Source organism: Embiotoca jacksoni, unplaced genomic scaffold (genome assembly GCF_022577435.1).
Source record: "Embiotoca jacksoni isolate LCO1_2020_lvr unplaced genomic scaffold, fEmbJac1.0.p SCAF_15, whole genome shotgun sequence".
NCBI lineage: Eukaryota > Metazoa > Chordata > Actinopteri > Embiotocidae > Embiotoca > Embiotoca jacksoni.
Window position 1 is genome coordinate 11,824,888 of NW_027185285.1, and position 17,946 is coordinate 11,842,833.

A 17,946-nucleotide genomic window follows, 5' to 3' on the forward strand; every position below is an offset into this window, starting at 1 on the left:
AAATTATCATCTGCCTTGTGAGTAAAATACCAGCGTTTGTGGTGGCTGTTTCCAACATCAACGTTCATCATGTAAATCTGGCTTTCTTATGAGCCAGTGCCCAGATACTATTGTATGTTTGTGTGTGGCATGTTTTCTTACATGATTATTTGTTCTTTCATGGACAAATATTGTGTGTTGATTAAAGTATTCGACTTATTTGTTGAGAGGCATAATCGTGCATGTACAAGAAAACATGGAGGACAAACATACATTTTGGAGCATATCAGGTATACGGATCGTTTTCATATTGGCATTGAGGTTGGTCACCCAAAACTAACAAATATTGCATCATCACACAGCAACCCCAAACTGAAACATGTTCCCATGGCTGAGAGAGGCATCACATTCACAAAAAAAAAATTCAGTCCTGCCTTGTATTGAGTTTTTAGTCCCAGTGATGCCTAATGAGGTTTGTTCAATCTGACAAAAGAGAGAGAGAGAGAGAGAAAAAGTGCGGGTTGATGCACTGTAGGTGAACTCTGGCACGCACTCTCTTTGTAGTTTGTTTTTCACAATTACCCACCAGACTTTTGGCTGCAAAAATTCTCCAACTCAGCAGCCAGCTGCGTTGCTACGCTCGCGCATGATCGAGCCAAATCATCTGGTCTCCCGTCTAAATGCAGACATTTGAGGAATGGCTTTGAAGCACAATAAATGCTAATGTCCTCACTTTTAATTTAATGGATTTATTTATATATGTATAGGCTGGGTCTAATAATATTGTGTCTGTAAAACAGAGCGGTTTACAAATGGTGGTCTGGAATCGGTGCCTCTCTCTCTGTCTTAACCCCCCCTGTATGTATGCGACGCCTTTAAGTCAGTATGTACTCAGGGATTCGTGCATTATGTCCAGCTGCCCTACTGTCAATCTCACACAGGCATACTACTTCTAAACAGCAGACCATCTCCAAATTCAGCATGGAGGTGGGATGGCTGTTTTTCCGTGGGTGTCCCGTGCAGCTCCCCATCCCCTGCAGACTTCAAACAACAGCCAGGGAAGAAACGAGCGCGGGGGCTTGTTGACCGTGACGAACACACACACACACACACACACGGACCTTCTCGCGCACATTCAGACACACGCACGGGTCAAATCGCCGTGGCGTTGTAGAAGAGGGGACCAGAGACTGTGAGTAAAGACACGAGACGGTTCATAGCTGACTGACTGACTGACCTTAAAGGATGATATGGCTTGTTGGGCCTCAACAACACTGTTACGTAACCGGCATACAGCCACCGGAACAATTTAATGAACCATCATGACCCGACACACCTGCTGAACAATTTAACAAAGAGCAAAATGATAACAGCCCATGACCCAAATATTGTCATTACTCAGGTCCAATTAAATCCTGTGACATACTATTAAATGTGTTGGTGATTAGTTCCTTTGCGAGTCAGCCGTGACAGATTTGTGCTGTGTTCCAAGCGACGTACTTCCCTTAGTACACTAACAGATAGTGCTCTTACTTGTGTGGTGCAGGAATTTTGGGAAAGTAGTGCTGTTTAAATCTGCACACTACCGTTCTGCACTGATCAGAAATAACCTCAGTACGTGAACACATCAACACAATATCTGCAGCTTTAATTATTTTACCCAGAAATGAGCGTGTTTTTGTGCCCTTCGTTTAACGCGCTCAATAAACACACTGATCCTTCTGTCCAGCAGCAGTCGTGAAAAAGACACACTTTTGTGTGATGTTCAGGAACAGCTGCAGCTTCCTCAGACACCTTGAAAATTCTTTACTTTGGTGGCCCCGCCCCTTCCTCTACACAGCCAAGATGGAGACCGTTTAGTGTGGAAAGTGTCCGGCGTTTTACATTTCTTTTTTGGACTGTTTTGAGTGCATCATCCAGATACTTGTAGTGAACTGCATGTTTTGGTACTTGACAATGTGAACACACCTATGCACTCAAAATAGTGAGTGTTATTACACAAGTACGCCATTTGGAACACAGAATTAGAAAGTGCGGTCAGCTCAAATAATCCCATTCGGGCGATGATGTAATAATTATGGCAGATCTACTTGTAGATTGTAAAGGTGAAGACTAGAAAAGATTACGTTTTTAAACAAAGATGAAAAGGCAACACCACAAATACAACACCACCTCTGTTCAAGATCTTACTTATCAGCCAAAACAGGGTGACACTACTCTGCTGAGACAAAATACATCTAAATGTCTCGACTGCCTTGGAAGACATGTCTTCCATACTTGTCTGTGCGTCAGTGTGGCCTGGATTCCCCGATGTACAGTCATGAGGAAACAGGAGGCCTTTGAACAGGAGGTTACACAAGCATCCGTGTGGCGCCACACACTCCCTACACCTTCCAGCGCTTTTATTTTCCTGTTTTTATGTACGACAAAGGACATGCTGTACACAGACGACCACAGAACTGTCCCATCATCACAGAATTTCCCAGCTGGGATTAATAAAGTCTAATCTAATCTAATCATCAGGCACACATGCAGATGCTACCTCTGGTCTTTCCATCACCAGCCACCTTTGTCCTTTATCTCATCTGCTTTTCCTTTTTACGAATGAGGATGAATATGAATCTGTCCCTCACTCACTCACTGGCCAAAGAACAATAGACCTCTGATGGTCACTTTGAGGCCAGAGAATGTGACTGTGTTTTGGGGGCAGAGGATTTAAAACAGTCAGGAATGCTGGGAAAACACAAAACCACCTCACCTTCCACAAGAACAGTCAATGTCAAACAGATGAGCGTGTTTGCATCTTTGTGGGCATCATGACTCAGTCAGTGTATGTCAAACTGCTCCTTAATCTCGTCAGACAGGAAGTCGTACCTTGCGATGGACGGAAAACACAGGAAGTCGATATCAGCATGCCTGGAATTCCAGCATTGTGTTCCCTCTGCAGAGAGACCATCTGACTGAGACGGAGAAATAATCACTAAGGCACAATATCTTCACGATATAAACACGTTACAGCAGTGTTGCATTGCTACTTTATACATACACGCATACCACAAACTGTATTATACACTCACACCTGCTTCCAGAAACTGACACAGCCTGAAAACTCGCTACAGCGCTGTCAGGCTAAACAGATGTGAAGATAAACAGAGCAATAAATTAGATAACACTGTGAAGGTGTGTGTGTGTGTGTGTGTGTGTGTGTGTGTGTGTGTGTCTGTGCTCAACATAACACACACACTGGTGATGAACCAAGTTCAACAAGGGTGAGCGAGGTTAAGAAATACTCAGTTACACACACACACACACGCACGCACGCACGCACGCACACACACACACACACACACACACACACACACACACACAATCTGTTCCCATTGACAAAACTGTTTTGAGCTAAAGATAAGCATCATTATAAATGGTTGTGTATCACTGCAGGCAGCCACAACTGCATTATAAGTACCTGGACTATAAATACACACATACTACACCATCGCGAAGGGCCAACTGCACAGCTAAAACAAAAAGGCTACGCTATATAGAGAGAGCTAACTCATCCTCTTGGGTTTATCATGTGACCCCCAGGAACCCTATAGGTTGGAAACCACAGAAATGAACTACCTGACTGTATGTATTTAAAACTAGCTCCACTTCAACCAGCAACAATAATCAACGGTACTTACACACTGATGCATCAGTATCAAAGATGAATAACACTAAACTAATGCTAATATATCAGAATATGCAGAATTTGTACTCTTACTCTTTAAACTTGAATTACTTTTGCTGACAATACTTATACACTTAAAGTTTCCAGCCAGGACTTTTGCTTGTAATGGAGTATTTTTTTTACATTGTTGTACTTGCCTTTTATCAGATGTAAGTAAAGGATCTGAGTAATTCTTTCACAACATGTTGTAAATTAATTCATTATATTAATTTCAATATACATATTGACAGTGGTAAGACAGACAGAAAGCAAAACATAGTATGCAGCATTGTTGTTATGGCAGTGATTTATGGGTAAAATAATCAGTTATAAATAAACTGTTACAAAGTTATTACAATCTTTCAATATATAGATTATAGTTTATCAACCCAGTGTTGTCAGGTCAGGTTCTCTGTGTCTGTCCTAGTCTCCTAGGACAGAGTTGAGGGGTGTAGATTATGTTTGTTTGTATGTACATGTTTCAGTACAAAAGTGCAGCAAATGTCACATTATTTCAGATTATTCAGTAATGATGCATTAAACATGCCCATAATACGTACCTGAATAAGATGTTTCAGATTGCTTTAAAATCTACTCAGTGCTTTGTCATTTCATTTTTGAATGTCTGTGGTGTCTTTAACAAAAAACCTGCAGTCAGTGACAGCAGTGGTCCTGACTCAGCAGTATCAGCACGTCACGGTGTAGATTAAATATTCATTCTGCAACACCTAGGCTGCAACATTGACAACAAGGTCCTAACTCACACACCTTTGTGCAAACATGCATATTGCACATGACCTGCAGAAAAGTTGCACACATTTTCCAAGAAGTGCAGTTTACAGTCATCTTCTTACCTCAGCAGTCACAGAAACATGTAACTTGAGGAAGTTATGCATAAAAGACTAGGTTTCAACACATTTCTTGAGAGGCTGTGGTTTGATATGCACATCCGGTGTGTTGTACTGACGTGGGAAAATTGCACAAGAAAGTAAATTATGTTATGATGCATTTTGAAAAAGTCAGTGAAGAATCAGATCAGACACATGCTCAACAAAAAAGTAATAATTTAAAATCTTCACAAAGGCTGCTGTGTGTGACTGCTATTTGGATAACATTACATATTCATGTCATTTGTCCCGACCTAGCATGTGTGAGGAAGTTCACAAAGAAAGAATTCCATCATACACAGCATTCCTTAGACATGACTGCTCTGCCCTCATAGACATGGCTCTTTATTGCCCTCCGATGGTCAGACATTGGATCTGATTGTGAGTCAGATAACAGTAAAAACAAATATGTAACTTGGAATAAAATGGAAAGTTTATGAGAAAAAAAACCGGATGATGCTGCAGATTATTTTGCTGTTGTGATGAAGGCTGTGGGGAGGTGGCAGTAACCTGAGGCCTGTATGGTGTCTCCTTGAGGCCAGGGGCTGAAAGGTCCTGAGGTGAACTCCGGAGGTTGGTCCCAGGTGGTGGGCTCGCTGAAGCCTGACCCCAGCATGGATTCGGGGCCCTGTTGGTCCAGCTCTGCACTGTCATGCGAATGTGTGCTTGTGTTATTGTCGCTGTGAGATACGAGATCCTGGGTGGACCTGGAGACGCTGTGCCTGGGTAGACACACATAACCTTCACCGAAAAGAGTAAAGGTCACGGGGAAGGGAGGTACAGAGACATCTGACGGGCTTTCTTGGTCTTTCTCTTCACTCTTGATCTCCACTGTCTTGGGTGTTGGATCTGATGGCTGTCAGACAGAAACAATGCTGTTCAGTATCCAATTTTATGTCTGCAAACTAATTAAAATTAGTTTTTGGTATCTTAAGCATTGCAATTTGCTAATGAACTTCTATACTACCTCCTGAATTGCTGATGTGCAGAGTGTGTCACAGTTCATCCCTATTATTTGTCTTTTTGTTTTAGCAATTTTTTCACTGTCAAGGTGTCAGAATAGGGACTCATACACGATTAGAACAAAACAGTTTAGAACTGAGGAAATACAAGGAATTCACTGGTACAAAGACTGGAAAGTGAGTTATCAAACTAAAACAGGAAACAAACATTAAAAACGTAAAGGACAGGGAGACATAACCAAACGATGAGGATGAACTGTGACACAGTGTACAGTATATTTCTCTGATACTTAAGTAACACTGTTTTATTGCACATGTTTACTTTCTTTCCAAGACTCAGATGAGAAGATTGATAGATCTCCCACGTCTGTATTGTAGATATGGAGAACTATTTCTTGGCCTGGAGCCGTGACTTCCTTTTACTGAACCTGATGGTCTGACACACAACCCCATGTAAAAAAACACAATGTGTCAGTTCGACACTCCCGTTTCTTACTTAGAGTGAGATGTTCCCATCTAACTCTCTGGAAGAAAAGGTACAATGTCATGAAAGGAAATCAAATGTCTGATGCAATTGCAGGGCTACATTATGTGTATAAGCTAATGGATGGTATTTATACAGATATTAATACGCAAACTCCAACTGAACATTCAGATCCAGTTAAATTTAGAGCTTAAAGTCTTTGCTTTTCTTCTGTGATTTGCACCAAGTGGCTGAGAGATTCTCAGCACCTGGATACCTGACAAATGACCCTCGTGGTGTCTGTGAGTGGCTGACCTGGCAGAGGATGTATGGGCCGCTGAAGCTCATAAACGATGTTTCAGAGCTGTCAACCTTCTCAACAGGGGAGGGCAGGTTATCAGAGTTCCAGCAGCCCTCGTCCTCATCCACACTCTTCTCATTGTCCTTGGTCGGCCACAGAAAAGTGCCTGAGGAGCTGCAGGGACAGAAAATAAGTAATTCATTCATGAATCACCTCGTCATTTCCCTTCTCAGGAGCTACAGTATATGTGGCGATTGGTGACATTCAGTGCTGAATAGTCTATCCTGAATTATTACTGCAGTATCTGTTGTTGGAGATACAGAAGCTATAGAGTATCACTCATGCTGAAAAGTGTTTCCCTCTACGGGAGAAGAATTTTCAATTGTTATCTGTCTGAATGTGTCTAGTGGAAAACGTTACCTTGTAGTTGTGCTATCCAGGTGTTGCACTTTGCAAATGGACATTTTCTCATTCTGCATGAAGGTCTGGGTGGTGGCAGACTGAATCAACAAATATATAGTGCAAAATAGAAATACACAACACAAAAAAATAATCAGTGAAACACTAATATGAAGATTAAGTTATTGATTTACATAGCAGAAGTAGGAAAAAGTTATCCAGTCTCACCTTGATCTCAGACAGGATTTTGCTTTTGCCTGGAGAGGGGACCGATTCCACCCACAGAATTACCTTCCTAGAGAGTTTAGTTTTAATGGAAAATCCATACGTAAAAACCTGAAATCTTTCAGCTTAACTTGTCTGTAGTTATACATAAGCAGAACTTAGACACAAACATGAGTAAAATACCTTTGACAAGCTGGGATGGTGCAGTACAGAGTGAGGAAGATTGTGGTCACAAACATACTGATGAGGATATAGATCAGGGCGCTGAAGGGCCAGGTGGCTGTCAGGGGACGAAAACAGAATAAATGATGATGGTGATTATTTGTGTTTTGTATTATGATGCTATTTTTGGCCCCTACAGTAAAAAAAAAAAAAAAAAACACAAAACAGAAAATAATTCACAGTATCTGTGTATTAATGTGGAATATATGCATGTATGTGTGCATGCTGATACTTTACAATACCTTTATTTGTGGTCCAGTTCACAGGATCAGTCCATGCTGAGGGGATTCCTTCGTAGTAGGAACCCTCTCCAGGGACGACCAGTGACCTGACCATGACCTGGTAGTACTGGAGCGGGAGGAGGGACTTTCCCAGGATGGTCACGGACATGGAGCCCTCTGAAATGTTCAGCAGCACAGAAGATCCCTGGTGAAGAAATACATAGATAACAGTCAGATAATACAACCCACACTGCGAAACACTTTTAAATTTAATCTGACTTTTAAATTACATCACTGAGTTACGATGAAGAGTTGCAATATAAGTACACACCCAAACAGGACAAAGAAAGAGTGACTGAAAGTTTCTTACCTGATCGTGTAACCAGTAATAACAGACCTGATAAGACAGTCTGAGTTTTGAAGCCGGTTTAGTCCATTCTACGATCCAGTTTCCGTCTTTCTCCCTGGTCTTTACCTCCGGTGGCGGGTGGGGCCGGACTGTGCAACAGGAGATTAGTTTGTTGTAGCATAAGTAATGATGGGAAAATGTATTCCATACTGTGCTCTATGAATTATGCAGACTGGTGTGGGTGCAGTGGAAGCAGGTGAAAAGCAGAGAAGGTACAGATTGTAACAACTCCCGTTTTCTTTTTTCTGTCTATAAACTGGATCCCATTCACCTAGTTGGAAAAACCAAACATAGGAGTGAGTCAGACTCATCGTTAACACTGTCTGGGCATTTGGACAACAGTTCAGTTACCTTCATTAGCACCAAATTACAACATAAATCATTGAAGGCCTTTACTCTGTTAGTTTTCGTTAGCAATAGCTTCTTCTCTCTTCTGCTCATTGTGTCACATGTTTACTTTTCCTCGTCCTCTTTTAGTGACGATGGTATTTATTATTAACTGGAGTTAGTTTAGGCTCCTTAAATGGGAGCATGGCTGTGTACCGTGTAGAGGAGCCCACAACCTGTTGTAGCCAGTCAGGCCCCAGCAGCCGGCCCAGGTCGACCGAATGTAGCCCCGGTTTGCTATCCCCGTGAAGACAGGCCAGCTAGGTATCAGTGGGAACTAATCATAGCCCTGAACAGAGGCCCACCAGAGGTAACTGGTTGAGGCAGATGGCTGCCCACCTCTGGGGCAGGTTATGTCGCAGGTTTCTTCCCGTTAAAAGTGAGTTTTTCCTCCCTGCTGTCAAATGCTGCTCATGTGGGAATTGTAGAATTTTGGGTTTCTCTCAATCATATCATAATTTCTCGATCTTAATATTTCAAGTTCCCTGATGTGACACGTGCTGCGATTTGGTGCCATACAGATGAAACTGAATTTAATTTAAAAAAATCCAGTAGATGGTCGCCCAGTTAACACAAGCCTTTGTAGAAATATGACGATTCACGGATGGCAGCTCAGCGTGTTGAATAGATTTCCCAGCAGCTGTAAGGTTGGTGGTTCAATCAAGTTGCAACATAGTTGCCAATTCAAATCACTTTTGTGAGTGTGTGAGTGTGTGTGAGTGTGTGTGAGTGTGTGTGAGTGTGTGTGTGACTACCAGTCTGTAAAGTGCTTTGTAGACCACTATTTTAAAAAGGTGCCATATGAGTGCGGACCATTTACTGTTCATAGGGGAGAACTGGTAGCCTACAATCAATATATTTTGACTTCATTCTAATAGTTTTGAAAATATATCCAGAAATATGCTGCATAGTGGTTGTGGTTGCATATTTGTATAGACCTAATTGGACTATCAGCCTTGTCGGAGGTCTATGTTTCTCCAAGTACCCTTCTAGTTTATTCCGTTTTCTGTCCCCTGGCGTCCACCTGGTCCTCCACACCCTGATCTCTATCTGGCCTGTATCCTCATTTGGTATGTTTGTAGCCACAGTTGTCCTCAAAATGAATTTATCTGGTGACGCTATGGGTCAAAAAAGTGTCCAAAAATCAAATGTTGGTGCCAAAATTTTAAATAGAAAAAAAAGGTTTCTTGATGTTGTATAAAATAATATGTAACTTCAGATAACAATAAAAACAGCCCAATTATGTGAGCTGGCTATATCTGATCTTATCTTCTGTTACCATGGATGCAATAGTGCCAATAAACCACACAGTGGGGCTATTTCATCACATCACATTTGTTTAGCTCCCCACTGTTCATCTGCACAGCTCCCTGCAGTTTTATCTCCCTTTTGCGTGGTTTTAATTTGGCAGGACACGCTCTCTTTATTCACTACTTTGCTCAGAGAGACAACCCCCTGCCCACCATCTCTCATCCTCTTTGTGGCCTCCGTCTTGTGTCTAACTCACTGTGCAGGTTGGCCTTAAAAGTCTTGGCGTTGTGTGTTGGTCGGAGGTCCAGCAGCAGACGTTGAGGGTCTGTGACAGTCAGTGAGCAGCTGTACGTCAGCACCGTCTCAGAGAGGTCGGAACTGACTGTTGGGTTCACGCAGCATGTCTCCGACCTGAAGGCAGGGATTAAAGCAAGAGGAAAGGAAAAGGAAAGGCAGGTTGACCAGGTTGATGAATGAATGAATGAATGAATGAATAAAAAGAGAATCGGATGGATGTATTTTCTGTCAGCGTCACGCTCAACTTACGGCGCAGTCTGGTTGTATCGACAGGCCAGCTGGTAGGTAAAGAAGTGGGCCAGCTCTCTGCTCACCTCCCAGCTACACATCACCTCCCTCTCTCCATCAAGTACACAATGCAAAGCGGGGACCTGCCTGAAGTCTAGAGCCAGAGAAGAGAAAAAGAGGCACTAACAGCAGCTGCAAAGCCCCAGACTTATCTCAGGCTCCCATAAAACTGAACAGAAGGGGATGATTAGAAATGTGAGGAAAGGCGATAAGGAGCAGAGTCTCCATTGGAAGGAAAAAACCTGAATGTTCATGTCAGAGCTGAAGCTGTTTGAAGCTGAACTGTCTTCTCTGATTTACCTTCTTTATTCTGCCAGGTCACCACAGGACTCCAGTCGCTCCACTGGCCAACACTGGCCCGGGCCCTCACCCTCCCTTCATACCTGCGGCCTGGAAGCAACAATCGTCTCTCTAGTTTCAAACTAGTGTTTGCGACATCCAGAGTCTGCAGAGAGAGTGAAGGCGACATGCTGTGAGTCCTGACTTAGAAAATATATAGAGCAGTGCACTTTTTGATTCTGATTTGACTGTGTGGTGATTTATAGAGTTAACTATTCTTATTATACATCATACGGGGTTATTATACATCATACAGGGTTTGCAGCCAGCTAAAACTCCACCGTGTCTTTATTTGTTCTGAGCCAAACCTTTGCCATGTCATGCTGTGGAAAACATGGTAAACTTCACACGGGATAAACAGGCATGTTAGCATTGTGATTGTGAGTGTATCGCCAGGCTGTTTTCAGTCTTGACTTGAGATATAAATTTGGGTAAGAATAGGTCGTGTTGGTTTGAGGCCTGTGTGGGTTTTCCTGTGAGAGATAATCTAAGATATTATTTATAGGAAATGAGTAAATGGTTTCATTATCATCACTAAATATAAAGCAGCAGAGTGTTCAAACATCAGTTACTGTGTTCAGGAAGAGTGTCCGTTAATGGCTTCCTTTGATTTTTACTACACAGTTGACCTGAAATGTTATAAATATGAGGCACACAAAAGGGGTGTAGGGTTTGTATGATTAATGCTTACGATCCAGTTGTCCTCCCTGTGTGTTCTGTAGCTGAGCTGATATGTGAGGTTTCTGTTCAGGGAGGAGAGGGACGGGTAGGGGCTCGACCAACGGAGCCTTCGTCCTCCATCACCTGCATCATGTGTGGACAGATTCAGTGGTGGGCGTGCTCTCACTGTGCAACACAAAAACAACAGTATTAAGTGTTATTAATTTGCATGCAAAGGAATTTTACAGTAGAGGTTGTGGTTGATGGTAGTTGACTCACAGTGCTGAAAAAGATCCAGGGACTTGTTTGGGACGGACGAGCAGAGGCTCAGTGTCTCGTTCTTGAGGAAGAAGACGGTGTGTTTGATGCCAATGGAAAACGCGCGGGTTTTATATTTACAGTGGACCATCCGGTGCTCAGCTACATGGTGAGGTGTGCAGAGCTTCCTGCAAGAACAGGAAGCACAGAGCTGTTAGGCGGAAGTGACATATTCTCCTTACTTCCTGCTAAACATCCTTTTTTTTTTTTTTGCCCCGGCTCCTCTCCTGTCTGCTCTACTGCTTTTACCTGTCGTTTTCTGTCTCGAACCACAGCTCCAGCGTTGTGTTTCTGTGTTTCCTCCACTTGCAGTGGACATGGGACTCGTAGTCGTTATGGCATTGTAAGGATTTTAGCAATGGAGACACTGGGGAAAGAGGGAGAATGTATTTTCAGGTGATTGGTGTTTTACTTTGCTAATTGCTCCTAATGGCTGTTGTCTTGTGCTGCGACTCGTCCTGTTGTGCATGAACGACGCCCAGCACAGTGATGTGCATGGAGCAGAGGGAAGCTTACTTTTGTAAGTATTCCAAGTTACATCGCTTGATCAACATCAGCATGTGTGTTACACGCCTTTTTGTGATCTTTGGTACGTATTTGTGATTTCACCATGGGCATAAACGGAGAGCACAGATCAAATTTTGTCTCAAACTCAGGAAATCTACGACGGAAACCCTTGAAATTTTTTCAGATAGAGTATAACAATGAAGCATTTTGAGCAGCATTTGCACTTTAAAAGTGGCAGAACATCACTGTCCAAGACTGAAGAAGGCAAGTCAGGTCAAGAGCTCAACCTGTTGGGTTTTCTTTGACGTTCACGGGGTTGTGCATCGTGCACTTGTTTCACAGGGCCAGACTGTCAACACCACCACAAAATTTGACAAAGCTTTTACCACAGTTTCGGGTCCATAGAGACATCACTTATGACGTCACAAAAACATTTGAAATCCAGGTGGTGATGTTGATCAAGTGACATAACCTGAAATGCTGATAAAGGTTAACGCTGCTCTGTTCACAACACTTATTGCAGTATGCTTTTCCAGTGTTTCATGAGTGTATTGTAGGATTATTAACGCTGATGTCTTAATGTGTGAACAGAATTCTTGCTGTAGTAGTTTTGGGAAATCAAATTTTTAAACCCTAAATCTTATGAAGCCATTTCTGTCCTAAAAACTGCACCAAAATACTTAAAGTTGTTATTTATTTAAATCAGTTTGTTTCAAATCTTTCGAGAAAATAGATCTGCTTCGTGAAGCAGGAGATATTAAGACACGATGCTGGCTGATTTTCAGTAAAAACAGGATGAAATATTTTCACACTTCCACTCTTTTAAAAAAAGAAATCTCCGACAAAACTAATCCTTTTTCTGCTAAACAGTTCATCACATTTTAGAAGCTGTTAACACGTTTTGAATGAAACATTATTATTTGTAAAATATAAAAAGCAAGTTGTAATTCTTGTACATCTGTCAGATAAATGTAGTGGAGTTGAAGTTTAAAGTAGCAAAAGAATTAACAGTGGAGTAAATTAATTTCACCGATGGCTGCTGTAATCATCCCTTCAGAAACATTCATTTAATTTAGAAAAAACATGCATTTATGTAGCTGTTGTTTGAAGGATTTAATACCAAAAGAGGCCTGAATTGCCAGGCAAACACTTACCCCTTTGTGAGCTACTGCTCTCATAGATGGCACAACGATCTGGACCAGAGAAGAGAGCCAGATCAGGGAGAACTGACCACAGTAGAACCCAGAAGAGAGACATCATTCCTGCGGACAGTAACGGCGGAGAGTTCTCAGAGATCTTGGGGAAACTCCCTGAACTGTGTTAACATCGAGACGTCTGTAGACGAGATGTAAAGTTGGAAACATGCAGAAAAAGTGTGCGAGTGATTGAGAGTGAAAGAGAGAATTAGTTCATTTACTAGAAATAATGAAGAAATGACTCATGACATCACCACAGCACTCTTCTGCTTTGAGTATCTGCTTGTTGTGGGATGTCACGACACATCCGACTGCCCCTTATCTCTCTCTCTCACATGTGATAGGCACAGATAAAAATATAACACACACACACTGGGGAATACACACATCAACAGGAAATATCAAATACAGAAAATGCGTATATAGTTAAAATTGTAGGCATTTGTAAATAAAGGAATTCAGATTTTTATTTTTTTGTCGATGTATGAGGGAACAAAGCATTTGTCAAATGAGGAGCAAAGGGCTGATAACTAGAGAGACTGTTGATGTTGATACAACACAAACAGACCTCGTGCAAAAAAAGCCAAAAAACTCATCTATTTATGCCAAAATTTAATTGGCCATAAAACAATTTTACATTTAAGTCTTTTGTCTAAACCCAATGTCATCTTTAAAAAAAAGAACTAATATTAATTATTAAGAAATAATTAGTTATGACACATTTTTTTCTTTATTTTTCTGAGCAAACAAAGAATCCACAAGAGACTAACATTCCACACAGCTGTATAATGTATGAATGTAAAATAAGTTTCACCCTAAAATTCACAAAAATTGTATTTAAATTCTTTATCAGCGTCTGTTAACCAACAATTTTTCACATGTCACAAAAACTTACTAGTAGCTGATAGCACACTAGTAAAATCATATTATCTTACATGATATTTTAATATAATTAATTTATTCTTTATAATCAGGAGTGGAATGTAAATAAGGACATTTGCTCAAGTATAGTAGCCTACTTAAGTATGCATTTTTAGGTATTACTTAAGTAGTTCCATTTTAATCTCAGGAGAAAATTAACTACAACATTAAATAACTACAGCACTAAAATGCACAGTAATGCAGCAATACTATTACTTCAAAAAACATCATATACAATAGTAAAACACTGACAAGGAGCCCTTAATGCACAATGAGTACTTTTACTTTTTCAACTACATTTTGCTGATAATACTTAAGCTATATACTTTCATTGAATAAGGTATTGAATTCAGGATTTTTATATGAAGTGTTGTATTCTCAGAGTATGGTCTTAGTACTTTTACTTAAGTAAAGGACCTGTATACTTCTTCCACCACTGCTTATAATATATAAATAAGTAAATATCTGACAACTCACTGCAAATAATGTAATTTTACACATTATAATCTATTTAAGTAAAAGAGAAACAACATGAAAAAATAGCATAGTTAAGAATAAGGAGACAAACAAAGGGAAGCTGACATTTAAGTGCTTTATGATCAAAAAGGGGGATTTTTAAGGGTCATTCAGGCATGACTTCTGCTCTTTACAGTATCAGTATGGGGAAACCATAATCAGGTGAATGTGGGAATCCAGCATAAATCCTGAAACTAAATAACCTCCTCAGCCTATTATGTTAGTGTCTGTGGTGTACAGAGGCAGGTTTGATACAGATGCTGACATCTACCAGGTTCAAGTCAAAGATGCTTTAATGTATCCCCCAAACAATGCATATAAATGGAAAACTTGCCTGTCTTGGCAAATGTCAGAGAAAACACCAGTATTTCATTAAATAACTGAAGACTCAATGTATTTTTGATTTACCGGATTGCAGCATTTCTGAGTGTATTGTCATGGAAGATTTCAACATGTTATGAAATTCTTGTCTGATGATGAAAATTCATATATTCTGAGCCAATTTACGCCAACAAGTAGGATGTCATGTCACCATTCACACTTAACACATTTCACCACTAACTCTAATGAAGAGCATACAGCAAGCCCAGCTGACTTCAACTTTCAGAGTAATTGTAGACCTGAATTATGAAGTCAAATTAGAGCTGAACCTTTTTATATATTAGCAGCATATAGTCAAGGTGTCAAATTGAAAGCTATTTTTAACAAGCAAACTTTCACACCTTTTTGTATTGATCAGCCATGAACACATAAACATGTGAAGTAAATCTTCCACTTGCTCACCTTCACCTATACCTTACATGATGAAGACTTCTTTTCCTTCATCCGTCTGTTGCAAACGCTTCCTTCTTGTCACCCAGCTCCTTCTGAACATTGTCGAGAAGTATGTGGGAGTTTCCTCTGTGACAAGTTCAGTTCCCCCTTTCTGTCCACACTGACACTTTGTGTCATTTCCATTTTAACACAGAATCAGCTCTTTGAATTTGAAGGTTACAAAAAGGCTATAGTTATTGGTTTGTTAAAGTTTATTTGAGAAGTCAAATGACTCGAGAGGTACCACTAGTTAAAAGGGTCATCACATGTATATGAGGCCACAGCACAGCAAAGCATTTTTTTCCCCCTGTGAATCCAGTTCTAGTAACTGTTGCATAGATGGTTTAAAATGACAATTACAAAGACAAAACTTAAAAAGTTACAGTGTGAACAAAGAAAACTGGTTAAAACCTACAACTAACAAATGTTACATGATAGGGCCCACTCAAGTATAAGTTAATCACCCATATCTTTAGGCGGCTCTACCACAAGCAGGTGAGAACTCAGCATGTTTGTATCATATTCAGGATATTCCATTTGTTTACCCTCTGAAGCCATTACAGATGATCAAATTGCAGCTTACTGTTTTAATAATACTTGACTTTTTCCTACATGTGACTTTAAACACCGAACAGAAGTGGCTTGCTGAGAGCTGCTCCAATCACAGGTGGGCGTAATTAAGATGTCTTCAAAGTGTCATCATTCAGTGTTGGAGTGTGTGGTACGCCCACTTCTTTTGAGGGGGCACAGTTTCATAGTTTTCTGGTAATGAATGAAATGTACAGTTTTGGGTCACTTTACATGCAATTTAAAATCTAATATATTGGATTATATTAGATTAAATCATATTAGTTAAGATTAAATGAGATTAGATTAGATTAAATCAGATTAGATTAGATTTAGATGATCACACATGGTTTGTGGGATAACCCTTAGCAAATGTATAATTTTTTTAAGTTTAATTTTTCATTCCAATTTTATAGCTGTGTCCCATTAAATACTTTTCCCTATAGGGTGCAATCAAAATGTTCAGAGGCTGTTCCTGCTGCACTCAGATGGTGCACAGCACAGCAATGCACATGGAGCAGGGGAAAGCAAGTTTCACTTTCCTTTCAATACTAATTTCTGAAACATAAATTAGAAACTCAACTCTGACTTACTCAAGCTTTTCACATAATTTTTTACTGACGCATTAACAGTCTTCTACAAGCACTGCTGATACACAGATGATCATAAGATATGTTTTTCAGTTCGATTGAAAAGTCTGTTCATGTCAGGCCAATTTCATTATTTGCGCTTTTTATGAAAAGGATCAGCTGACCCTTTCTCTCTTTCTCTGTATAGCTTTCTGACTTCCTGCTGACAAATGTCTATATTAACACTTCAGTCTGGGCAAAGTTGATGACGAGTGAAGGCACTACGTGACCAATTCCTCATTTCAGCTGCTCACACTTTATTGTGTTTTCATGAACACAATTCATATTTTCTAGTCATGAATAAATCATTTATCGAATCACAATTGATTTAAAACTCACAGTTTGATGCCACAAGCACAAGCGGCTTAGAACAATGAATTGACCACAGCTCCTTTCTTATTTTTGTACAGCTTGTCATTCTTTTTTTTCTTTTTTATTACAATACACAAAGAGAGAATCAGCCACTCCGAACTGTTGATGCAGGACTGTCTGCATTTTATAAGAGGTGTGGCGTAGGTCCAGAAAACATGGGTAGACAACAACAGCTGCTTCCTCTAGAGACTTCACAAAGAAGAAGAAGAGAAAAAAAAAAAAAAAAAAAAAAAAAACTGCCTCTGGTTCTCAGAAATGATGAGGAACTCACCAATCAACTTGCTGATCTCCACACATCAGCTACTACCAAGAACAGGTTGGTTATGGTCAAACGAGGGGGGGCAAGCTCATAAGAAACAAGATTGTATCTTATAAAGCAAACTACATAAATTGTCAATGTGTGACCCCAGAACAGTTGGGCACAAGATAATGAACTTGCTAAAAGTGAGAAAGACCTATAAGTGAACTGCACTATCAGTGGATTTGGTCTGTAATTGTAATTTGGTTTTAGAAGTTCACACTGTATTGCTGACATTGACAATCAACAATGCAACAGTACTGAACATTATAAAAAGGTGACTTAGAAGTTTTCAGGCAGCCTTCCAGGCAGCTCATTTCAGACTCAATCGTGCCACCTAGCGAACACGAACTACAACTGCTGTTCTGTTGCTGTAGCTGATGGATTATAATGAAGGGCAGAAAACAGAGACATGATTGTGGAACCTTAAAGACAAAAGATAATTGTTCAAAGTATTTATTAAAAATAAATAAATTAACAAACTGTCTAATTTGTACTTTGCTTGACAGACCAGGACATTCCTCAAAGTTCAGAGCACTAGAGGTTTGAATGGCGAGTAACTATACAACTTTCTCGATGAGTTTAAGTTAGTTTCTGTTTGAATGACTTTCTTTCTGTTTGAGTATAACTTCAGTCCCAGAGATCATCAACTCCAAAGGATTTATTTTTATTTTTTAACAGACAAACATATTGGATTTAAACGCAGTTTTACAAACTTGTCACATTAGACACATGGAAAACATTCATATTTACCCAGCTGTTATATTTTAAACTTGGGAAATACAAGTGATCATTTTGACAATGCTG

At 40.2% G+C, this 17,946-nt stretch overlaps 1 protein-coding gene across 3 annotated transcripts; it reads right to left on the bottom strand.

The window, feature by feature from the left end:
- Positions 1-3,849: 3,849 nt before the first annotated feature.
- Positions 3,850-15,313, bottom strand: csf2rb (colony stimulating factor 2 receptor subunit beta). Of its 3 annotated transcripts, none has more exons than XM_069149647.1 (15): positions 15,244-15,313; positions 12,982-13,089; positions 11,570-11,687; positions 11,282-11,448; positions 11,034-11,188; positions 10,304-10,448; positions 9,965-10,097; positions 9,675-9,829; positions 7,742-7,869; positions 7,393-7,576; positions 7,112-7,208; positions 6,932-6,998; positions 6,725-6,804; positions 6,319-6,478; positions 3,850-5,434 (listed from the first exon to the last, which is right to left on the bottom strand). In XM_069149647.1, exons 2-15 carry the CDS (start codon positions 13,085-13,087, stop codon positions 5,045-5,047), a joined length of 2,085 nt encoding a protein of 694 aa, XP_069005748.1. In that variant the 5' UTR covers positions 13,088-13,089; positions 15,244-15,313; the 3' UTR covers positions 3,850-5,044. The 3 variants fall into 3 exon arrangements, with proteins under 3 accessions (XP_069005748.1, XP_069005749.1, XP_069005747.1); XM_069149648.1 differs by having other exon boundaries at positions 15,261-15,312; XM_069149646.1 differs by lacking the exon at positions 15,244-15,313 and adding an exon at positions 13,245-13,461.
- Between the last annotated feature and the right edge of the window lie 2,633 nt (positions 15,314-17,946).

Bases quoted from the DNA above. Each gene is read 5' to 3' on its own strand.
- csf2rb (XM_069149646.1), bottom strand. From the start codon at position 13,269: ATGAGTCATTTCTTCATTATTTCTA. The intron at 7,577-7,741 runs GTAAGAAACTTT...TTTCTTCACCAG, and splicing joins ATTACTGGTTACACGATCAG to GGATCTTCTGTGCTGCTGAA. The intron at 6,479-6,724 runs GTAACGTTTTCC...CTGTCCCTGCAG, and splicing joins CTGGATAGCACAACTACAAG to CTCCTCAGGCACTTTTCTGT.